The following is a 24644-nucleotide window of genomic DNA, read 5'->3' as shown; positions in this document are numbered from 1 at the left end:
ACTCAATTGATAAAAATAGTTTTCTTTGTTTAAACGACAAACGAGAGAGAGAGAGAGAAAATGGTAAGAATTGCAGACCTCGGAAGGTGTTTTGGAAAAGACCTTTGCCGAAGAAAAACTTTCCATAGCCTAGCTGGTGTCATGGCGCCACCTAATGGAACTTCAGCGGTACTACAGACACGGGAGGAAGTTTTAACATCGATAGGCATTTTGCCTTTGGCAGTTGTCGAATTCGAAGAATCTTTTTCAGGTAAAGCAATGTACAACGCTGTGGATAACGCTGATGACGAATTAAATAAAATATTAATATCGAATGTAGCGCGTATTTATGTAATAGTGGTTTCTAAATAGCCTATTTATTTAACATATTTCTTACCTAATGTTACCATTTGCATTCATTTTAATATATCGGGTTACGCAGACGTACGTACTGTTCAGGTATACTAAGCACACAAACTGTCAACGTAATGTAAAGATTTCACCTGTAAAAATATGAAGATAGAAACCCTGACACCGCAGTCAGCGCACTATTCGCGCACCATCTGCAGACACTCCTCCGCGGCGTCGCCGCTTACGTGCCACATTTCCAACCCGTAAAAGCAGCACATCAGAACACAAAAAGGCGCGACGCTGTCCCCTGGACTTAAAAGAATCTTAATTAACTTCTTTTTCTGATGGACTATCAAACGGACGTGAACGTCGGCGGACCGCGGATGAGACCTGTACAAGAACGAAGCGATCATACCGCTTTGGTGGTTGGAGGTTTTCTTTATGTATGGGGTGGTTATAGGGTGAGTAATGTGGATTAAAACTACATTACAATTATGTTTAGTAGACTTATGATTGCACACGCCGTACCAAAATATAAACTATACAGAAAATATTATCATTAATGACAGTTTATTGGAAATAACCATTACCATCAGATGACATTTACAGTTTCATAAATTGTCTGTAACTTTAATATTGTTTTTCGAATTTTCTTTTGCAGTCGATTTCTGGGGAAGAAGTTTTCTTTCCCAGCGATGAGATTTGTATATATGACATGAGGAGCAGTGAATGGTAAGAGTAAACTGTGATCATATATTACGAGACAACTTTTGTTTGTTTACAGTCTTAAAAGTAGATGAGGCTACCTTTATGTAATTGCTTCGACATGTGAATAACTGCAATTGTACCGCACTTCACTGTGCAGTCGGCCAAAATTTACATGGAGACACACAATGTGCCGTCAGACAAAGCTCGCACGATATTAATCTTGCTAAGAAACAAAGTCTGCTTGTTTTAAGCGTGAGAGCTTTACCAGGTTTTATTTCCTTGCATTTGTTAGGCAGACTCGTCCGATGGAGGGGGATATCCCACCGTCCTTGTCAGGAACCTGCGGCAGTTATCTTAACGGCAATATGTACATCTTTGGTGGGTGTAACGACAGCGGGCATTCAAATCAGGTAGTCCATCAAATTTAACAGATATGCTACTGTATGCGGCTAGGGAAATGTTATCCAGTTGGATTCGACGCAGGGGTATTTAAGCACATTTATTTTCCTGTGTTCCGCTATACATTGGAGGTGTTCAGTATTTCAAAGTTATATTCTCATGTGTATATTTGTAGTACAATGAAATTGTTATTCTTTGTATTTATTAAATAGTAATATTATAAGATTTGCGGATACAATAGAAATGGGTTAGGTACAATTTTGGACTACATTAATATTGTCCCACCATTAATTTACTATGGCCCCATCGTGTTATGTCACTAAGCATACATTCCTGTCATTTGAGTGTAAAATTGGTTTCATTTTCTGACGAGAGTAAAAGAATTGCCACGGAACCCATGAGTGCTTCGTAGATTAACCTTTCAGTTGAGAGTTTACATGTAGGCTATGGGACCATTGTTCTGCTCATTGATACTTTAATCAAACGTTAATTTCATACCAGGCAACAGATTATCCAAACAATGTACGTTTTTTTCCCCGCCATTGGTTGATTATACTACAAAATACTGCGCTAACGACAATTAATTGTTCAGTTGTTTATTTGTTTCATTAGGCTACCGTGACCACGTGTATATTATGCAATTTAATGTGAAACTGTATGTTTTGTTATAGATGTACTGTGTTAATCTACTGGGTGAAAAGTGCATTTGGAAGAACTTCACAGAGGGTGGGGAGTCTCGCCCCACACCAAGGGACAAGCACTCTTGTTGGGTTTATAAAGACAGGTGGGGCTTTTTGCTTAAAAAGTACTGCATTAGTAATTAAAACTAATCCAAAAACATACACAAAACAACAAAAGATAAAAATAACATTTTCCACACTAAAGAAAAATAAGCACAACACGAATAAAACTACTGAACGTGATTTGTACTATTTGGCTCGCCTGTTAGCTCTGTGGTGTAATTATTTCAAAATACACATTGAAAGCAGCAATTGTGGGTTCTAAAGTCTGAGTATTTATATACACCCTGGAGTAAGGGATTAGTAATAAATAGATTAGAAATAGGTTCAAATAAAATGAAATTGGGTTAGAAGTCGAGTTGATCTCTCGAAAGAGCAAACTGTATAGTGAGATGGGCTATACGCAGAGGTATGGAATTGATAATTGGTTTCCTTTATTTTATCTAGGATTATCTACTTTGGTGGTTATGGATGTAAGCAGATCAGAGATGTCCACCCCAACAGTTTCACTATAGATGAAGCGTCTTGGGTAAAATATGACACTTGTGTGTTTTTTTCTTTTTTTCCCTCTGCATATTTCATTGAGATTATATATTGCTGACATGTTTGCAATTTGCCTTCAGGCTGTGATTGGGAATGCACTGTTTAGGTTCTGGGGCTGGAACAATGAAGTTCATGTTTATGATCCCAGCAGCAACACCTGGACTGAGCCTCACACCGCAGTAAGATGAACAGTTTCAGACTTGTTCCACACTTATACTTTTACTGGGTTTTTCTTAAAAGTAAATATTAATTTTATCAATAACATATTTTTGAGGCTACAGTTTGCAATGTCGCAGAGTTTTTTTTTAAATTAAAACGTAAATGTTCGTGATTTTCAGTCTGATTTGATAGGGTTCCTGGCAGACTCTGGTTTGTACAGAAATTTTATTTGGCTTTTGATGACAGGGTTCTTCTCCCACACCACGGGCTGCTCATGCCAGTGCTGCTCTGGGCAGCAGGGGGTATGTCTGTGGAGGCACAGTGAGTTACTTTCATGTTTTATGTTCTATCATGGCTAGATTCACTTTATTGCTGGGGGATTCCATCTAAGTACATTTTCAAATGGGACATTGCTCAGGTGACATTGATTCTTTGGAAGCTGCAGTTCTTTTGGTTGTCAGAAATTAAATCATATTCACAAGTTAAATTTTTTAATTTCATTTGCAGAGTTCTATGTTTGCTGAAGTAAAAGTATTCAAACACTTTTCTCAGGTGATAATAATGTCAGTTATTTTTTGTTAATGTTATTATTTCCTTAAGAACAACAAAGTGAAGGCTTATTGTGATTTTGGTATGATGAAAAGCTAGGTGTGATTTTAATGTGCTGAAAGTTGAGTGTGATTTCATGTGCTGAAGGCCGAGTGTGATTTTGTTGTGTTGAAGGTTGACTGTGATTTTGTGTTTTGAATGCTAACTGTGTTTTCGGTGTGATGTCTCTCTGTAGGAAAACATGATGATGGACCTTCATTGTCTGGATTTGGAGTCCTGGACATGGACAAATATGTAAGAACAGACACAGAAATTACGGTTAACAATTTTCTTTAAGGAAAGGCATTGAAATGGATTTTTTGTACTGTGATGTAAAATTTAAAAAAACTACATCGCTATGGAACAATGTGCCTTCAGAAGCTATTACTGTGAGGTGCTTGTAATGCCATTTCACCAAATACTCTTGCTAGGCAGGTTCTGCCAGTGCTTTATGATATTGTATTTCTTTGGGTTCTTTCCAGACTGCTTCATAACTCCCTCCAAGGGACATGTGGATCTAGCTGTTAGCAGTGAATATTTTGGTTCCTTATTTGGTATCCTAGAATGTAGCTGCTAACCATCTATGACATGATCAGACCAATGGTCCAGTGAGGTCACTGTGCTCCTACCTGAAATTCCAGAAAAAAACCCACCTGACAAAACTCTCACTTAGGACTGTAGGACACCCTGAATGTGCCCTGGGTATTATTTTGATTGGTCAATCAAAAATTTATATTGACTCCACTATTATGTTCTCCAGTATTCATAAAACATTCAGTCACTTTACACATTTCCCTTTTTCCCCACTGGAAAACTTGCTTGTATTGTCAGCCTTTGCCTGTTGTTTGAACACATTTACCAGTATATATAGATACTGAGTAGTATTTCGCTTTATATTAAAATAAATGAAATGCTGGGTATAGTGCCTGTTTCTCACAGATAATACACTATAGCTCCAGAAATATCTGACCATGACAATAATGTTTCTCCCACTGTTGATCTTACAGTTGTGTTATACAAACAATGTAATAGGTGATTTTTACATTTTGACCCAGAGTCTTAACTGGGTTTGAAATTGCGACGTTCACTGGGAGCCAATGATTTCTGGGATCGACTATAGGCTAGCTTTTTATCTGTATTGGATAAGTGGTGGAAAATTGGTAAAATATACATATAAATGAAAAAATATATATACAATAAAAAGCTTGTGCTTTAATATAGTCATAACTCTGAACTGGTGTCATCAGAACATTACTTTCGCAACTGAAATGCATAGCATTCATAAATGAATTTTATTTGTTTAAATAAAGGGGGAGCCCAACCCTATGTGCACGCAATAGTAGCTGCTGATTTGCTGTTGCGTTGTTTCCAGAGTTTCCCAGTCAGCTGTGCCTCAGGGCCGGTCGTGGCACACCCTGACTGCATTTTCGCCCAGTTCCCTCTTTCTGTTTGGTGGCCTAAACCTTTTCTGCGAGCCCCTCAGTAAGTAACACCTGCTTTTCAGAAGCCACTTAGCATAACAATGGCCACATTTACAATCATACTTTGCATTTCTCCTGAGGTGATGGCTGGGTGTTTGACCTCGAAACAGCAGAATGGAGGCAGTTTCAACATCCTCACCAGGATAAGCCCAGGTAAGAAGTCCCATTTTATCTGATAAAAAAACTCAGGAAATACCAGACTTACTGAATGGGAATAAGAGAGAAGAATACCCCGAACCCATATAGCTCTACCTTTTAAACATTTTAAATGTAAATTTCTGTTCTAAAGTTGCCAGCATTTATTGAATAAGATCAACATCTAGAATGAAAAAGTGAAGTGAAAAACAGATGGATTCAGACAGAACACATTTACATAAGAACATAAGAAATTTATAAATGAGAAGAGTCCATTTGGCCCATCAAGCTCATTTGAGGAGAAATTAACTAATAGCTCAGAGTTGTTAAAATGTTATCTAGCTCTGATTTAAAGGAACCCAGGGTTTTAGCTTGGACTACACTAGCAGGAAGACTATTCCATACTCTAACTACACGCTCTGTAAAGAAACTACACGCTCTTAAATTTGTTTTACAATGTTCTCCCGCTAATTTCCACTTATGGTAATGAGTTCTGGTATTTAAACTAATATTGAAATAGCCATTTGACTGAACAGCATCCAGACCTGTTAGAATCTTACTGTATATACCTGAATCATGTCCCCCTTAGTCTCCTTTGCTTGAGGCTAAAGAGATTCAGCTCAGCTAACCTTTCCTCATAAGACAATCCTCTAAGACAAGGAATCATTCTCATAGCCCTATGTTGAACCCTTTCCAAGGCAACAATGTCCTGCTTAATGTATGGTGACCAAACCTGCACACAATATTCTCAGTGGGGTCTTACCAAGGAATTATATAATCGTAGCATCACCTCCCTTGACTTAAACTCTACACACCTAGAGATGTAACCCAACATCCTATTGGCCTTTTTTTATTGCTTCCCCACACTAGCAAGGGTTGAACTTTCTCATAATCAGCTACCTTTATTTCAGTGGAACCCATAAAATATCTGTACTTTATATTTCTGTTCCCTGCATGGATTACATATCCATTTATCTATGTAAAATTTCATCTGCCAGGTAACAGCCCAGTCTCTAATTCAATCAAGATCCCATTGTAGCCTCTGTGCTGCTAGATCAGTTGTCTGCTACACCACCCACCTTGGTGTCGTCTGCAAATTTAGCCAGTTTACTGTATGTATTGGTATCAATATCATTGATGTAAATTAGGAACTAGATTGGTCCTAAAATTGAACCCTGCAGTACTCCACTATGAATGTAGGCCCACTGCGACATTGTGCCTCTAATAACTACTCGCTGCTTCTTGTCTTTTAACCAGTTTTCGATCCAAGCTGCTACAGTTTCTATTATCCCTGTAGCTTTGAGCTTGAGCAAGAGCTGTTTGTGGGGGACAACATCAAAGGCCTTCTGGAAATCTAAATAAATCACATCGTAGGCCTTTTTGTGATCAATTATATATATCGATATCAAAAAGCATTAGAGTTCAATGCAAATTAACTTTTTAGGTTATTAAAATAAGGAGGAATTATTTTTATATGCTTTGCTGAAATGTAAAATGATCATCATTGAGAAAATAAGAACTATTTTGCATTTTTATCTCACTTATGCTTTGATTGCAAGCATGTTACCATCAGTTCAGGTGAAATTATAAAAATAGTGCAGTGTGGTACCGATAGGCTGGTTTTGTCAAGCTGTGTTATCCATGGCCCCACCCCTATTGCCCTTGCTCCACCCCCTCTACCTTTGTCCCACCCACTGTGCTATCTCCACCCTTTCCCCACTTGCAGGTTGTGGCATACAGCATGCTTGGGACTGGACTCAGACATTGTGATATTTGGTGGAAGTCGTGACTACAGGATACTAATGGACACGGTGTGTAGCATCATTGGAGCTGCTAGGCAATAAGGATATGAAATGGGAATAGACCATGTTATTATATTACACATAATAGTGATAACTTGTGTAAATGCTGGGCATCAGATAATATGACGGTTCAAAATATAAATTCCTGACCTGAAGGTTGCTTGTTTCCAGTCCTGGTTCCATGTCTCAGTACCTTTTATTGCAGTGAACTTACATAAAGGTAAGTTTAAAAGCTGCTTTGTGAACCAGGCTGATGTCTTGAAACAGCATGTCTATTTTAGATAGCTGTCCTGAGATTTCCGTCCTTGGGCCATTGCAGTGACGTACTTATCTTCCAGACCCAACCCTACTCCCTTTTCAGGTAAAAAACCATGATCAAAACCTGACAGCAGAAAAATATTTGGAACATAATTGGTTTGGTCTGGGCCGGGGGCCCAGTATGATATGCTTTCATGGGGCCCAAAATTCCTAACAGCACACCTGAGTAGAATCTTATTTTATTGAGAATAGCTCAGTGACACTGTTTACAGGTAGTTCTTCATAACCCCTTACGCAAGTCATTTTATGTAATTCGGTTTTACATGAGCCATAGAAAATATTAGTAACACATACTAAAGAACAGGTCAGGTCAGGTTAGGGAGCATGCACTGATATAGCACATTGTACTAACACATGAAATAAATTAAAACATAAAGTAAATTTTACTTACAGGCATATGGAGCCTTCTTAAATTAGCATTTATGTTAGCATTTATATAACTCTTTGTATGTCCAATATTTCTTGCATAAGTCCAGATTTACTTAAGCGGGTTTTAAGTCAAGAGCTGCATATATATTGTTGTAAGGTTAAAATGTTCCAGGTGTTTTCCTTGTTTTGTCAGCACTAGAACATGCTGGGGGCGGCATGGTGGTGCAGTGGTTAGCACTGTTGCCTCACACCTCTGGGACCTGGGTTCAAGTCTCTTCCTGGGTCACACGTGTGCGGAGTTTGCATGTTCTCCCCATGTCATTGTGGAGTTTCCTCCGGGTACTCCAGTTTCCCCCCACAGTCCAAAAACATTCTGAGGCTAATTGGCGTTACTAAAATTGCCCATAGGAGTGCATGTGTTAGTGAATGGTGTGTGAGTGTGCCCTGCGATGGGCTGGCCCCCCATCCTTGGTTATTCCCTGCCTCGTGCCCATTGCTTCCGGGATAGGCTCCAGACCCCCCGCAACCCAGTAGGATAAGTGGTTTGGAAAATGGATGGATGGATGGATGGATAGAAAATGCTGTTGTTGTTTCTATCCCTGTTTGTTGCTGCTTTGTTATTTGAAACCTACATTTCAGCATTTCACATATTGTTTGAAATGATATTTCCTAAACCTAAGGAAAAACACATTTCTGATGCTTTTGATTTTTAATGCACAGAGACATAGCAGTAACACAGACAGATTTTATAGTATGTGGGTCTTGATGAGACTTTACTGTTCTGTCTCCCTTCCCGGATCTTCTACTGGGATAAAGGTAAAGATTCCTTTGCAAAGCAGACAGTCCTCAGTAGAGTATGTGGTGGCATGAGAAGAAACATCAGGAAATTTGCATTAACTCAGTTTGTCCTTTATGCCTAAGCTTAATTATCTGATATTTTGTCCTGGCAGATTATGTGAGGACTGCATTGGAAAGAATGCAGAAATCTTAGAGAAGCAGCTGTCCATACTTCCACTGAAACTCCTGGAACCCATACAGAAGAAGATTACTTTCTTTAGGACAACAATGGAAACAGACAAGAAAATCACACGCACATAACACTTACTCAACATGAATTTGCACTGCAGAATCACTGGGGAAATGGAAGGTCACACGTAGAGGATCTAAGGCTACTTTTAAAAATAATTTAAAAGACAAGACTGGATTTTGTGTTTCTTTTATTTGTTCTTAAACTATTCCATTTAAAACCATGTGGATTTTTTTCATATTTTCTAAGCCAAAGTCATTGACACTAATTGCTAACCCTTGCTTGGTGCCTGAGACAAAGAGATTCTAGTAACTTACACATTTCAAACTGCACCCTGTAATAAAATTGTATACTGTATGGAAACTTGTTTGAAAGTTTTTCTGAAGTATGCATAGTTACAATGACTTTACTAGTATTGTAGACATTGCAAAACCTTCTGGAATGGATTGCAAGGTAAAACCTTGGGCTATTAGTTATGTTCTCTCCAAATGAGCTTGATGGGCCGAATGTCCGCTTCTCGTTTGTAAGTGTCTTGTGTAATTATGTTCTAAAGTCATTAAAAAGTACATGGTGTCGCTGTTTTGTGATGGTTTTTGGAATGATTACATGACGAAGCTGTTGTAACACTACAGTAACTTCAAGGGTGCGGATTGACTGGCTGGATGGATGGATGGATGGATGGATGGATGGATGGATGGATGGATAGATAGATAGATAGATAGATAGATAGATAGATAGATAGATAGATAAAACAACTAGATGCTTGTTATGACGTTTTTTTTTTCCTTGTACATTACATGCACTAAATGAAACAAAATCAAAACACTGAAACCAATCAGCCTGAGGACTTTTTATTAGGCAAAGTTTTCTTAGGAGGTGCAATATACTGTATCTGACCCTAGTACAACCCATTCAAAACATTTTGTTTTTTAACATACTGTAAATTTTGAACATATCCATAAATCTCTCTTGCAATATATATATATATATATATATATATATATATATACATACATACACACACACACACACACAGTTGTGTTCAGAATAATAACTGTATAAAAAAGTGAATAAAGCCCAAAGTTTTATTTCTATACACGTAAATTCATTGGGAACACTGTACATTCTATTCCTAATCAAAACATGAAGAAAAATGATCAAATTTGTGTTAATCCTTTATAAAAGTTTAAGAAAAAGGCTGTTCAAGGCTGTTAAAAAAAATAGCGTCTGCTTTTGGTTTTTGAGAACTTCTGCACATCTGTGTTGCATGGAGTCGACCAACTTCTGGCATCTGTGATCAGGTATTCCAGCCCAGGATGATTGGACAACATTCCACAATTCTTCAGCATTTCTTGGTTTTGCCACAGACACAGCATGTTTGATGTCACCCCACAAGTTTTCTATTAGGTTAAGGTCCGGGGATTGGGCTGGCCACTCCATAATGTCAATATTGTTGGTCTGGAGCCAAGATCTTTTACTGGTGTTTTTGGGGTCGTTGTCTTGCTGAAACACCCATTTCAAGGGCATGTCCTCTTCGGCATACGGCACCATGACCTCTTCAAGTATTTTAAAGTGCTCAAATTGATCCATGATCCCTGGTATGCGATAAATAGGCCCAACACCATAGTATGAGAAACATCCCCATATCATGATGCATGCACCACCATGCTTCACTGTCTTCACAGTGTACTGTAGCTTGACTTCAGTATTTGAGGGACGTCTGACAAACTGTCTGCAGCCCCTAGACCCAAGAAGAGCAATTTTGCTTTCATCAGTCCACAAAATGTTGCGCAATTTCTCCTTAGGCCAGATAATGTGTTCTTTGGCAAATTGTAACCTCTTCAGCACATGTCTCTTTTTCAGCAATGGGACTTCTTACCAGTTGCTTGGCTTCACATAGGCCTTTTCTAATTGTCACAGTGTTCACAGATAACTTTAGATCTTCTTTGATCTTCCTGGAGCTGACCATTGGCTTTGCCATCTTGGCTATTCTTTGATCCATTCGATTGGTAGTTTTCCATTTTCTTTCACGGCTTTCAGGTTTTGGTTGCCATTTCAAAGCATTAGAGATCATTTTAGCTGAACAGCCTTTCAATTTCTGTACTTCTTTATATGTTTTCCTCTCTCCAATTAACTGTTTAATCAAAGTACGGTACACTGCTCTTCTGGTACGACCCATTTTACTGAGATTTTCTGAGAGAAATGCACTATAGCCAGCATGTTCATTTGCTGCCTTCCTTCCTTAAATAAGGGCTGTAATTGATACCTGTTTTTCACAGATTGAATTACCTTAGTAATTTAACTTCACACTGCTATTAATTTGAACACACCCCTTTCAATTAATGGTTCAATTACACAGAACCAGCAGTATGCATGTCATGTATATTGGTTTTCTATTATTGTACTACACCTACTAGCAAATTATTTGCCATGTAGAAAAGGTAGAAAATGAATTTCTACCAAAATCAGTGATGGATCAGGTTAGTGATGTCGGACTGCTATTCTGCTATTCATCTGGAAGCAATTAAAAAACTGAAGAGGATGTTGGGTTACATCTCTAGGTGTGTGGAGTTAAAGTCAATGCAGGTGATGCTAAGATTATATAATTGCTTGGTAAGACCCCACCCATTGCTGCCTTGGAAAGGTTCAACGATGGGCTACAAGAATGATTCCTGGTCTTAGAGGAATGTCTTATGATGAGAGGTTAGCTTAGCTGAATCTGTTCAGCCTTGAGCAAAGGAGATTAAGGGGGGACATGATCCAAGTATATAAGATTCTAAGAGGTCTGGATGCTGTTCAGCCAAATGGCTACTTCAACATTAAATACTTGAACTCGTGCCCATAGGGGGAAATTAGCTGGAGAACATTTTAAAATGGATTTGAGAAAGCACATGAATAGAGTATGGAATAGTCCTGCTGCTGTAGTGCAAGCTAAAACCCTGGGTCCCTTTAAATTAAAGCTAGATAAGATTTTAACAATTCTGAGCTATTAGTTGAGTTCTCCTCAAACGAACCTGATGGGCCAAAGACCTTCTCTTATTTGTAAATTTCTTATGTTATGTCCTGTCAATCATGTGGATGTTACATAGATACATATCTACCCAAATATTGTTGCAGACCAATTACATCCCTTCATGTCAACAGTGTTCCCCAATGGCAGTTGCCTCTATCAGTAGGATAAAGTGCCCTGCCACACTGAAGAAAATTGTTCACATATGGTTTGAGGAACACGAAAAAACGGGTTAAAGATGTTTACTTGGCCTCCATATTCCCCAAATCTCACTCAAAACCTGCATCTGTATGAGGTGTAGAACAAATAAGTCTGCAACAAATAAGGCCCCAACTTATAGGACTTAAAAGATCTGCTGGAGCCAGAAAGCAGGCCACTTTCAGATGTCTTGCGGCGTCCATGCCTTGATGACTCCTACACAATATTGAGTAGTTTGTTTTATGGTTGATTGGTGTAAATGCTACATAGATAACCCCCGGACCTTAAGATTTTAAGGTTATCTATTGTTCCCCAATATTATCCATTGCTTAAGGCAGACTTTGCATGACATGTCTCTCCTGTTTATTTTTTGAGCTATTACACTATTTTATGCATTCCACTGTATGACTTTACATGCATGCAGTATATTATATAGACATAAATAACCCAAAAATCCAAATTGTGCGAACTGTCCCCCATAGTGCACTATTCCTTTTGTATGGATACAGCATAATATTTAATAAATGTAGAAACATAGATAACCTGAAAATCCAAGGGATGAGCATTGTCCCCCATAGTCCACTTACAAGCGCACTTTGCAAGACATGTCTGCCTCATGTAGTTTGAGATATTAAGCTATTTTCTACCCTTTGTGCTATGAATGGACACTTGGGTGACTAAGTGAATAGGAAATGCACATACAAACATTCAAAAAAAATTTAATTCATCTGTAAAGAAATCTGGAAAACTAAGGGTGTGCAATAGTTGCATTGAACTCAAAAAGCTAAATCAATACTTCATTACAGTTGAAATGGCTATTGACAAGATTTTGCACAGTGAACTGGTTTGAGCCACAAAAATGTGTGCATCGTTGCTTGTGTGCTGAGCATCATAACTGCCAAATTTGCTTTCGTTAAAAGATATTACAGTCCAAAAACTGTTCCAACTTTGTCACTGATTGTTCTGGGATTAGAATTGCACAAAAAGCATAAAAAACTTGAATGGTGTTTAGGGTACAAACCCTAAAATATGCTTGGTGTGACTGACAAATCCACTATTGGTGGTAAAGGAGTGATGATGCTATACTGAATCAATAAAACAGACAAGACTTCAGTTAGAAACAAATTTTTATTGAGTCTTGGGTCAATCAGTACAAGGGATCTAGTAGCACAGCAAAATGTTTTCCCAGTTTTTCAATTTCAGTCAGAACCATTGATTTATGACTTACATGATTTGTATATAAAAATAAAATGCAAAAGAAAAATGGAATGTTCCAAGACATTATGCACGAATAACTTTTCTACTCTGCATATTTGATGGCCAAAATAATTATTTCAGCACATAGAACGTCTAACTGCAATAGAGAAATAGCAGTAGTACTCTATACACTTAGTAGCTAAGTATAGGTTAGCAGGACAGGTGGAATTTAGAAGTTGCATGCCAACTGTACTGCTCAAATCATTGTGCAATGCGACTGAAAGGAAGCAGAGTTTTGAAAAATGAGGGAAGTGTGCACAATATTACTTTTGCCCCTGGTCTGAACTCCTGCTCAGACAGCATCTAAATCAGAACCTGCTTTCTCACTGTGGACCAACAAAGGCAACTCAAAACCTTAATTTTAACCTTAACCGGCCTCCTTTCAATCTGAAACCCTCCATTTCAAGTAAGGCTCCTGAATATACACACTGCTAACATTTCTTATTCAACAAGCATCTCTAAGCAGACAAGTAATGCTACACCATTTCAAAGTTAAACAAGCAAAAAGTAACAATCCCTTTCTATGTAGTACACAGTAGCTGTCACTTGAGGTGCAATACGTTTATTGGAACTGAAAATACTAGTAGCCTAATAAAGCATAGTGAAACGCAACCATCAAGGATAATTTCTGACCAACTAATCTCAAATTTGCTTAGATATTACACTCCAGTTATTTCACGGAACAATTATGTCAAGTTTCTGAAATTGAAAAAGGATTATGCTGATCATGATCAACCACTGCCCAAATCATAAAATTTTAGTCCTTGACTTCTGACATATTACCATTGTCACCATAGATTATATTTACATAAAATATTGAACTTTGTTTCAAAAGAGTTTTATAAGTAAAATAAACTTTCCCTCTCCCAATTTATGATCATCACTGTGAAGGTTCATCGCAAAAATGTTTAAGGCAGAAAAAGGCAAATAACACATAAGGATACTAATGACACATGCAAACAAAGAATAGGAGTGACTTTTGTTGGTGATGGACTATACCAGGAATAGCAATTTTCCCTCATCTCCTTTAGACAAAGGCATCTTAGCTATTATAAATTTTACTGTTTCTATGCACCCATTGGTGTGTTCATTTAAGAAAACACTTGGATGCAGGGCTGGACTGGGATTAAAAGTTGGTCCTAAACCTTTGGATTCCCACAGGCAAAGGGTAAATTTTTTTCATACACGGGGACATTTGCCGAACGACACATTTTGTTAATAAGGGACGAGGGAGTCCATAAGAAAAATTTTGCCGGCTTACATATCCATTGGCTCACCATAACATGCCTGGTGTGCCAGATGGCCAGCCCAGCCCTACTCATACGCATTCTTTCCCTCACCTATTTCACACTCAAATCATTTGTGATAGCACCCCAAACGTTTCTCTAATTAAATGACCGGCTTTGTTGCAGACACTCCTTTAAAACAATGCAATGAGGCTGGACTGATGCATTCCCGCTTCTGTAAAACCAGCCCACACCTCACAGGATGAAATCACTTTTCAACCAACCCTGCACTCCCATTTAAAACCAGCAGGTGTCACAGCTCAGCCAAAATGAATTCAAATATATCATTGATTTTAAAGATTCAGTAAATTCTCATGGAAGGCCTATTCAGTCATTAAAATAAACGGACACACACGGTTAAGTCTTGCATAGGAAACATTTGAAACACAAGAAGAGACCACTATTTAACTCAGACTCTGAATAAGCAGTTTTTTTTTTAAAGAGATGGGAATTTGAAATCTGCCCAAAAATCTGATAGTATAAAACCCACTAGTTTACTATAACTCATCTGTAAGGCAACATTCAGAATATGACCAACATGATATGGGAACAAGAACAGTGCTGTTAAAATGTGTTATAAATGTTATAAATTCTGTTATAAACACATCTGTCAGACTGCTGATGGTAAAATGACAATGCAACGATGAAAATTCTTTAAAAATCTATATGCCCAGCTTAAGTTATTTTCCTTTCTGAACTAGCTGTAAAACAGCTACAGTTTGCAGTACATAACACACAATTTTGGTATTCTTTATAGAAAAATGCTATATGTATGAGAATACAGACCCTTGCAAAACACGATGACCATGCCAAGACCATGCTAGTGTTCCAGGATCCCTTGCAAACAGGGGGTGCTGGGCGGTGACACCACACTCACCGGCACTAGCATAGCATGGACCATGCCAAAGTGCAATTAAACCACACCTACTCGGATAACAAGAAAGCAGGCCAGTGCGGAAAAGCAAAAAGCAGAAATTACTGAAAAATGCGACACTGGCCTAAAATACCCTTTTGTTTAGCTTTGCTTCCTCTTTCTTGTATAATGTACTTGTCCCATGGGAAACTACGAAGATTCTTTTGTATGCTGATACAGATTTTAAATACCCTTTCTTCAATCATTCAGGCATTTTAAATCATATCAGTAAGTAGTATTCAAAATGCTTTGCTGCATACATAACTTATCCCATATACTGTAGATATAAACATATAAAGGTTTGTGTAATTTGAGAGTGCATTTCTGGAGTAGCTACTGAAGGAATGTGTTAAGATTCCAGTCCTGGTTTTATGATTCACTGACGATTGTACCACACTTAGAAGGAGAATAAGGAGGGGTATGAGAGAAGCTGGCTGGCACCTGCTAGTGGACAGTGGGGTACCCAAGGACTGTGCAATGCCTATTTGCATGCTTTCACATGAGCAATGTCCACAATGTCCTACTGCAGCTGGAGCCCAAAAGACAAATGCAATTATGCTTGCCCTCTGAGAACAGTAAGTACTTGTGGGGGTTTTGTTGGGGGGAGGGGGGGGGGAGATTGAGCTATGGCACACAACTGTCAGTGCCACTGCGCTCACCTTTGACTGCACTTTAGTTTTCATTACTTAAATAGAGGAAGGCAGAGAGAGAGAGAGAGAGAGAGAGAGATTGCACTGGGAAAACTGAGTGATAGGGCTTTTTTTTGGTGGGGGGGGGTAGAGTTAAACAAACAAGCAAGCTAAATTAAGAAAGTGTATCATAAAATGAGATGGCATGCTGGGGTCTGACACTCTCCTCTGCCCCTCTCCTCTACTTCTGGCTGTCTCTTCTCCACTCTCACATGGCCTCCACGTAGTTGGCGGGCAGCATCCCCTGCTGCCCTGTGCGCTCCACACGCCCGTACATCCAGCCCTCGTCGATCTGCTGCACATCCAGGATCACGTCGCCATCCTGGAATGACACCTCGTCCTCGTCCGCTGCTGCATAGTCATACACAGCCCGGAACCGCTTCTGTATACACATAGACAGAACCGGCCACCATGGTTAAAAACAGGCATGCAGACACAGGCCTGGTACAATTTTTACTGCTATTTTGGCAAACACTGGTTCGCCTTGCCTCCAAAACACTGAAATACATAAACAATAAGGTTCAGAAGAAGAGGGAGAAGTCTGCTCAGTACCAGAATTACAAAAGAGTGGTCTGGGAAGAGTTTCCTTACCCCCCCAGCATTAGGTGTTACAGGAGCGGCATGACGCGTAGGCTCAGGGCTTGGGTCATAGTGGTAGTTGTGAGGCTCCACAGACTGCTGATGGAAGCCTGTGTCGGATGAGGGCAGCAACCAGTTAGCTTGTGAGAGAGTGAACAGAGCCGGCACACTGTATGCAGGGAAACGGACACATTCTCGTCAAAAATGGGACGGCTACTGAAGAAACTAGAGCAAGAGGCACTACCAGAATCAGAATGACCCTTTATCATTCTCAGCAACATGATGCATGCTCATACACTGAGATGAAATTTTGATTGTGCTGGTCATAGTGCAAGAGACAGGAATAAAAAAATAAATAAATATACAGAGCATTGTGTGACATACAGCTGTGCAAATGGGCAACAGACATGAATGAACAGGAATGTGCAATATATAAAATCAATAGATTTAGGGGTAATGATTCCAGTGCAGAGTGAGGCACAATTGGTTCTTTTAGTCAGTCATGTCCAGCAGTCAAGCTGCCTGGGGTAAAAAAAAAAAACAAAAACAAAAACAAACATTTTTAACCCTCTCTGTTGTGGCTCTATTTGCTCGGATGCAATATTGGGGGGGCAGGTGGGCAAGAATACCTTGGAAGGTGTTAGTCTGAGGAGACGGTGATTCTCCACCCGTGCGGCTCTTCTCAAACTCCTCATGGTACTTGATCTGTGATGGACCAGGGAAAGGCAGGCACTTGGTTTCAAAACTGCTCCACTGCATCGGCTCAGTATGTGATAACGGAAACCACTGCACGTCTCCATACATAAACAGGTGAGGAATGAGCCTCCCATTGCACAACAAAAACTAATGTCATCATGCAGAATATGCAGCTTACTAACTTAAGAGCCCAGATGAGATGAAGATAAAAGGCATCCATTTCTTAATGCTGACCAAGGATGGAGAAAACATGCTATGTTTCAAGTTGGTGGGTGTGAATAAAATGTTTTATTGTGATGGCACCTCTAAGATCAGTCAGCAGCCAGAGGAGAAAAAAAAATGTTCAAGGCTTTGTTTGTCATTGTGTGGTATCTCCCTAAGTTACTCAAAGGTCAAAGTGTATAGAAAAGAAATTGTACAGACACACACAAAAAACGCTGTAGTTCACCATAATTACCATCAGGGGTTGTTGCTGCTCTCATACTACTCCACCATCTCTTCCTTATTAGGTATGAGGCTACACACAATTCCGTTTTTGGAAGAACTTGAAAACCAAAGGGGAAATGACGTAATCACTATGTCACGTGACCCCAGTGTTGCTAAGCAACACTGCTAGATACAAGGAACAGGTAGTGAGTAAGACAGGCTAAAATGGAGGGGAGGGGTAAGAATGAAAAGCTTTTGTAAAAGATTAAGGGTCAGGGCTACACCACCAAATAAAGCAGGCAGTACAGTCATTGATACGACTCAACATCCGGCTCACTCAAAGGGCACTGACAGCACACCCGCCAATGGCAAAGCATGACACGCTTCTCTACAACCTTGGCTTTGTTAATTAAGCAGTGGAATTTGCACATTTGGTGGTTTGGCACAGATAATATGCACAATAAGCCCCTCCACCATGTGTTAAATTCTGAAACTGAAAAAGGCATGGGGGGGGGGGTCACACTTTCAGAAGATATTAAAAGTGGTTATGACACTGCTCTTAATTCATGTAATACTCCTATACAACAAAAAAAAAAAAAAGGGGGGGGGGGGGGGGGGGGGGGGCGCGATGACTCTGGATTTCATCTCCAAGACACACCAGTAGGGGTTTCTAGTTTCGCCCCTGCTCAGTTTTCATGCCAAATCTGGCATTTTCGCTTCAAAAGTTTCTTGACACATATAGAAACGGGAAAACCTGACGGCCAGCGAGTACATCTAACTCTGTGTCCCTCTTTCGGATTTTAGTAGGGCAGATTACACATGCAGATGAGAGAGAGGGGTGACAGGGAGGAACGGAGGGGCATGTCTCACCTGGAAGCTGCCGCCTCACAGCAGCGAATAACACGTGTCAGACATGTCTGACAGCTGCCATATTGTTCTGCAGAGCTCACCTGACAAACAGCTCTATCATCTAGCTGATTTCAAGTCTGAGATGCACTGTGTTTCTACGGAGGCCATGGTAACCAAAATGTGGGAGGAAGAAAGGTAGAAAGACGACCAGCAGATTGCAGGAGTAATCGCCATAAAGGCATAGACGCAGGGGCTATGTGCACAGGTGAAAATACTCAGTGACAGAACAGCAGCAGGACGTGCTAGCACAGGCTCCAAGTGTGTGTGCCGTGCAGCCCTGCAGCTCTGAGTGCGTGGCATAAAGACCCCCTTTCAGGCAGGGGCAAGCAGGAACCTGTCCTCGAATGGCGGGGATTCCACAACCAAGACAAATACCAGGATCACACCTAGGATAAAAACTTGTTTTCCATGTCCTGAACCAGAACACGAACTCTGAGAGAAACAAGCAATTCTCACTCCCCTCAGTAATCGTGGTTTGAAAGGTCTGTTTATTGATGGACACTGGCCCATTACTGCTAAAAAAATGAGAAAAAGGCTTAATTCTGTGCGAGGATCAGTGGAGAGGCTCTCACAGGGGCTGGATCTAACAGACGGTTTCAAATGCACTAAAGACCCATGTCTGTTAAGGCATTTTAAAGGCATGCCCTGTGACACTCAGCACAGCCCATTATATTGAAACCTTACAAATCACTGCTGGTGAACAGCAACCGTTAGCTGAGGATAACAGACAGGAAAAAAAAAAAACATGCTGTATATAGCACAAGTTAGACCATAACTGTGGTGGATGAGAGGCGCTGTATGACAGGGGCCCCATGGTCAGCTTCAAAGAAAAAATGAGGTCTACCTCTGCATACACATTTTCCTGTAAGAGGATAGTGTGGTGACACTGCCCGCCAATTTGGCTAGATGGTGGGTCATGGTTTGCAAATTCACTATGCACAGCGACATATCTTTCTTATACTAGCATGTTGCCACCTCCATAACTGTGCCAGAGACCCTGCTCCCACCAACCAGTCACACAGAAAACCACCTCTACCGTGCCTCTGTCCTATGAAAACCATATGAAGATCTTAGATGTTTTCTGCTTCCTGTGTTGCCCTTGTTTGGCGCATTTGGGTCAGTTAGCCCTGGGTCTTGCTGAGGGTGCCAACCTAGCACGAGGTTGCTGTGGCAATGCCAAACAGGGCAGAAATGCAGCCCGACCCAACAGTTCCAGCAAAAACAAAGTGCTGTGGCAGGAACACTCAGATACATCTTACCACTGATGCTGCTGTTATTTCAGTCTCCAGATCAACATGAAATTATGCAGCATAAATACCAGCAGAAGCAGCAGTAAATCAGTAAGTGTTTCACTGGCTTTCACCCCTTCTTTTTGAAATCCCTTCGTGACACCAGCAGAGTGAACATGGCTCTGAATACCCATGGTGAAGAAGGAGGACGAGAGCAAGAGGCTCCTAACATAACTTTCATTCAGAACATGAGGAGGGCAGTATGGCCGGAGGACGCACATTGCTGATCTGATCTTGCGTCTTCTTGATACGCTGAAACTCCGGTGTGTCAGCCACCGCGCTGAAGTTCTTTCCCTTGTTCTTCTCAAAGTCCTCCTTGTACAGCACCTGGAAAACACCAGCAAACATACCAGGCCTGAGTGGAGGTACCGACAGCTTCTTCCCTGATGCCAGACCAGAGTAGGATAGATAATTGATTAATCAGATTATCAATTAGTTGGGCCAACTTTCCTGCGCCTCGGTAAATAATTTCTCTGACCAGCTATAGGTGGTGGGGGTTCCGCCAAAAGATTTTGGAGATCGTTTACAAATGTTTTGCAACATCCGCCACAAATCATTTCGCAACCACCCGGCTGCAGTCTTGTCACCTCCACTTTGGGAACACGTATGACCGTAATACCGCCCAAGACTAGTGACAACTTTAATAGTGTTCAAAAAAAGTTTACCCATTTCATTACACTGCTTATATTTGTTTGTTGCAATGCATCTGTCCTCTGCTGATCTGGGGGAATATCACTGCTGTACACATTTGCCAGCTGTGACAGTCTCAATCCACTGGCAAATGTAGTACATACACAAGTGTGTGAGTTAAGTGTGAACCAGGATTAATACACCAACATTAATGTTGCTAGGTGATGATGTCATACACAATTTACACAGCAACCCCAAAAATACAACCAACTGATGACAAAATTCGCTGTCAACTATTTTCATTACTGAGAATTATCTGTGTTATTGATTGGTTTTTGCAGCCACAGGCTGCCCCCCTACCTTGTGTGTATAGGTATGACATGCAGAGGTTTACAGCTAGTGAAGCTGTGCACCATCATCACTAATCAGAACTGTGCTGGTAATCAGCGAGAGCAGCTTCTGTCAATAGTAGTAAGAATCCCAGCTTCCTGAAGGTGACCGATGAAGGTGAAGGACCGATGAAAGCACCAACTTTAAAAAAATCTAGTTGGGATGAGCTAATATGAGAACGGCAGCTCTGAGGTGTAATTAGACTTTAGGGTGTCTCAGCCTTGCCTGTGCACTGAGTTACCTGTGTATCAGAGACCCAAGAAGATGAAAACAGCACCTTGAGTCTGACAGTTTCAGACTGGTATTCGAAATACATCTAAGGACACATCATGATTTTATGCAGATCCGTTTTTATATTTTGCTCTACAGTTTAGAACATATAGAAACTGAATTAAAATAATGAATGAAAATAAAATGATTTGAGGCGACTGTGTGCTACGAGTGATTTAAGAGTGATTCAGTACTGTGACCATACTGGTGCCGTCAGGATCCAAATCCTGTTTCCAGCTTAGGATTCCTCCCACACATGCATATTAGTATCTCAGGACATCATGCCCTGCATATGTGGGACCTGTGATGAATCGCCACCCTGTCCCTGTAGGACATGCACGCTATAGGGTAACTGAAGTATGGTGGTGCTATGAGGTAGACTGTCCCTAACCTGGCCCAATGACCCCCTCATTCTAGCCAGCATCTTGCCAGTTACATTCCAAGAAGTCGGGAACAACCACCATAAAACAGCCCCTCACCACAGAAATATGCATGTCGCCAGATCCCCCTCTCCTTCTCATCTACTTTTATGGACTTTCATGCCTGTCAAGCAATGCCATTCCACATCACGTCCATCAGCCCTGCCCATCTGAGCACCCTATTGTGCCTGTGAGCTATAGGGGGAGGGGCTCAAAGAGCTAAAACGGGCCCCATGGGGGGCACTGCATAGGCAACCCTCAGTCTCATCCCTACAGCCGAAATGGCTGTGCCCACTGTGAATGGGTGGTGTACCCCCACCAGCTTCGATGAGACAATGACAATAGAGACACTGTCCACACACAGACTCCACTCAAGTTAGGGCCACCAGGATGGGGAGAAGATTAGAGGGAGCAGCCAAAAACAGAAGGGGGGGCGGGGAGAGAAGAAACCGCTCACTTCCTCATTTAAATGTCTGCACCCAGACAGGCAGGAAGGTCCAAAATATATCATTGATCACTGCTGGAAAACAAGGGTTAGTATGGAGCAAGGACCGGGGGGAGGGGGGTGCCGGCATACAAGGAGGCAGAAGCCAGGGCAGATGGTTGTGCTACATCCAAGGGGGTCCTAACCCGCTAACAATGCCACCTAGTGGCGAAACAATTGCACACAAGGCCTGGGGCAAAACACTGATCGGCAAAACACCCCCGCGCACGCACGCGTATATGGCGGTGCTGAAATTAGTTTTAAAGTGTAGGTGCAGGATCACAAAAAACTTAGAGAGAATTCGACTGTCCCTCACAAAAACTGTAACGTTTTAGTGGCTAAACTGCATTTTCCAAGCCTTTGACAGGAAGAGATTTGTTTGTATAATGATTCCTAGGCATAGCCAATTTAGACAGCATCATTAACCTACTTTAATGCACTTGTACAACCACACATTTCCCATATTTTGACATCAGTTATGCAGTGAAGATACAGTCTCTTTATTTCTTGATCCCAACCCTCCCCATTAATCCGGGCTTGGAACACTGGCACCTAGTTGAGCTGGCTTGCTCCCTTGAGTGGCTGGGTTAGGCTAAACTATATAAATATTTGTGACCCTCCAGCACAAAACCGTACGGAAGTTGCATGGCTGTATTTTTAGATATTTTTTGAGGATTAGTTAGACAGCGACACGTGCCGTTTAACACAGCGGCAGGGGGTGGACGCGCTGCCCATACTGCGCGTGTCACTGAACTTGGGGGTTACCTTCCCTCATAATTGTGACTCTCCAGCACAAAACTGTACACTTGGGTCAAAAATTAGAAATTAAGATTATGGTATCAAATGAAAGGGCACAAAAAATATCTAAAAATACGGCCATGTGACTTCCGTACGGTTTTGTGCTGGAGGGTCACATTTACAAAGACAACAATAAAACATCCCGAAATATGTAGTTTAACAAAACGCAGTTTAAAGAAGGTAGCCTACCTGGTGAAATTGCAAACAAATTAAAAGGCCCACGGCATATAATCGGGCTATATCCAAGCAGTTTTTAAGAACCTAGCCTACATGGTGAAATTGAATTACATTATGGACCAACAAACGCAACCAGGCATGAACCTTCCTAGTTTTGATGTCGTGTGACGGATGAGGACGTTAGACTGCCTTTAGATCCTACCCATCATGCACTGCAGTTTTTTTCAAATTCCTCAAATGGAAAACCATTAACTACAAAAGGAACAGCTTAGTTTGACTTCAAAACATTACTATGCATAATATTTTAAGTCTGTTGTATGGATTTTAGATTTTTTTCCCTATAAATTTAAAAATTACACCATACACCCACCATAATACGAATGTATACAAAAAATGACAGATATATAAAATCGCAAGTCACAGTTATCATGTAAATATTATATTCTAGCTGCCAAGAGCTTTGGATAAATTATATCAGTATAACTTTACGTGTATTTAGTATATGGGAGGGTCCTCTCCGATCCAGGGGAGGGCCCAGGCCCAGGGGCCCCCGCCTATAGCTCCCACCCACTAACAGTACTAAACGCCCAGCACCAACAGAAGGTGCAGGGATTGGAATGGTAGGCTGCTCAAGCAGCTGGAGTGTCATTATGTTTAGGGAGCACCATGAAATAGGGCATACTGCCAAACATCAAATTAGTTTGCGGATCTGCATATTAAAGAATATGATGATCAGGGTCAATTTTACACCCTATCGTGGTGGAGGGGTTCACGTGCTCCAATGACCCCAGGAGCTAAGTCGTCCAGGTCTTTATGCCTCTGGTAGAGTTGATCCAAGGCAAACAGGTCCTGGGTGAGAAACCAGACGAAGTGTGGCTCATTAGACCCCTTATGATGAGTAATGACATAGATCCACGTTTTCCCTCGCCCAGATGCGAGTCATTGCGGCTCCCCCCTGGAGACAGGCCTGGGGGTGGGGCTCGATGGCGAGCGCCTGTTGGCCAGGCCTGCACCCATGGGGCCTGGTCGGGCACAGCCTGAAGAAGGCATGTGGGTCCCCCCTCCAGTGAGTTCACCACCTGAAGGAAGGGCCAAAGGGATCAGGTGCAGTGTGAGTTGGGCAGCAGCCGAAGGCAAGTACCTTGGCGGTCCGATCCTTGGCTGTAGAGGCTAGCTCTAGGGACATGGAATGTCACCTCTCTGGTGGGGAAGGTGCCTGAGCTGGTGCGTGAGGTTGAGGTTCCGATTTGATACAGTATAGTCAGGCTCACCAACGCACGGCTTGTGCTCTGGAACCAGTCTCCTTGAGAGGGGTTGGACCCTCTTCCACTCTGGAGTTGCTCATAGGGAGAGGCGCTGAGCGGGGGTGGGAATAGTTATTACCCCCTGGGTGGGCGCTGCACATTGGGGACTACCACGGTGGACGAGAGGCTAGCCTCCCTTCGTCTTCGGGTGGAGGGATGGGTTGTGACCTTTATGCGCGAAACAGCAGTTCAGGATACCCACCCTTTTTCGAGTCCTTGGGACTATTGTTCTGCTGCGGGACTTCAATGCTCACGTGGGCAATGACAGTGAGACCTGGAGGGGCATGATTGGCAGGAACAGCTCCCCTGATCTGAACCCGA

At 41.3% G+C, this 24644-nt stretch overlaps 2 protein-coding genes across 3 annotated transcripts in view; one reads left to right on the top strand and one right to left on the bottom strand.

Moving 5' to 3' along the window:
• The first annotated feature begins 244 nt into the window (after positions 1-244).
• LOC125724120 (kelch domain-containing protein 1-like) lies at positions 245-9172 on the top strand. Of its 2 annotated transcripts, XM_049001072.1 has the most exons (13): positions 253-791; positions 992-1062; positions 1331-1448; positions 2109-2221; positions 2625-2706; positions 2801-2899; positions 3126-3200; positions 3664-3722; positions 4840-4949; positions 5029-5101; positions 6810-6894; positions 7167-7246; positions 8523-9172. In XM_049001072.1, exons 1-13 carry the CDS (start codon positions 675-677, stop codon positions 8668-8670), a joined length of 1230 nt encoding a protein of 409 aa, XP_048857029.1. In that variant the 5' UTR covers positions 253-674; the 3' UTR covers positions 8671-9172. The 2 variants fall into 2 exon arrangements, with proteins under 2 accessions (XP_048857030.1, XP_048857029.1); XM_049001073.1 differs by lacking the exon at positions 7167-7246 and having other exon boundaries at positions 245-791; positions 8523-8665.
• A 3744-nt stretch (positions 9173-12916) lies between these two features.
• Positions 12917-24644, bottom strand: part of LOC125724137 (LIM and SH3 domain protein 1-like) — a 29753-nt gene continuing 18025 nt past the window's right edge. Inside the window, exons 4-7 of the mRNA XM_049001104.1 lie at positions 20071-20178; positions 17161-17236; positions 16544-16641; positions 12917-16334 (exon numbers count right to left, since the gene is read on the bottom strand). Of these exons, the coding sequence (XP_048857061.1) occupies positions 16161-16334; positions 16544-16641; positions 17161-17236; positions 20071-20178 (456 nt within the window). The 3' untranslated portion in view covers positions 12917-16160. The remainder of the gene's footprint in view (positions 16335-16543; positions 16642-17160; positions 17237-20070; positions 20179-24644) is intronic.

The sequence above is a fragment of the Brienomyrus brachyistius genome, unplaced genomic scaffold (assembly GCF_023856365.1).
Source record: "Brienomyrus brachyistius isolate T26 unplaced genomic scaffold, BBRACH_0.4 scaffold55, whole genome shotgun sequence".
Lineage (NCBI taxonomy): Eukaryota > Metazoa > Chordata > Actinopteri > Osteoglossiformes > Mormyridae > Brienomyrus > Brienomyrus brachyistius.
Note: the sequence above shows the minus strand (reverse complement) of the source record. Positions and strands in the feature narration are given on the sequence as shown.

Coding starts and splice junctions, on each gene's coding strand:
- LOC125724120 (XM_049001072.1), top strand. CDS start 675: ATGGACTATCAAACGGACGTGAACGTCGGCGGACCGCGGATGAGACCT. Junction 1,063..1,330: donor GACATGAGGAGCAGTGAATG/GTAAGAGTAAAC, acceptor TGCATTTGTTAG/GCAGACTCGTCCGATGGAGG. Junction 3,723..4,839: donor TCCTGGACATGGACAAATAT/GTAAGAACAGAC, acceptor CGTTGTTTCCAG/AGTTTCCCAGTCAGCTGTGC.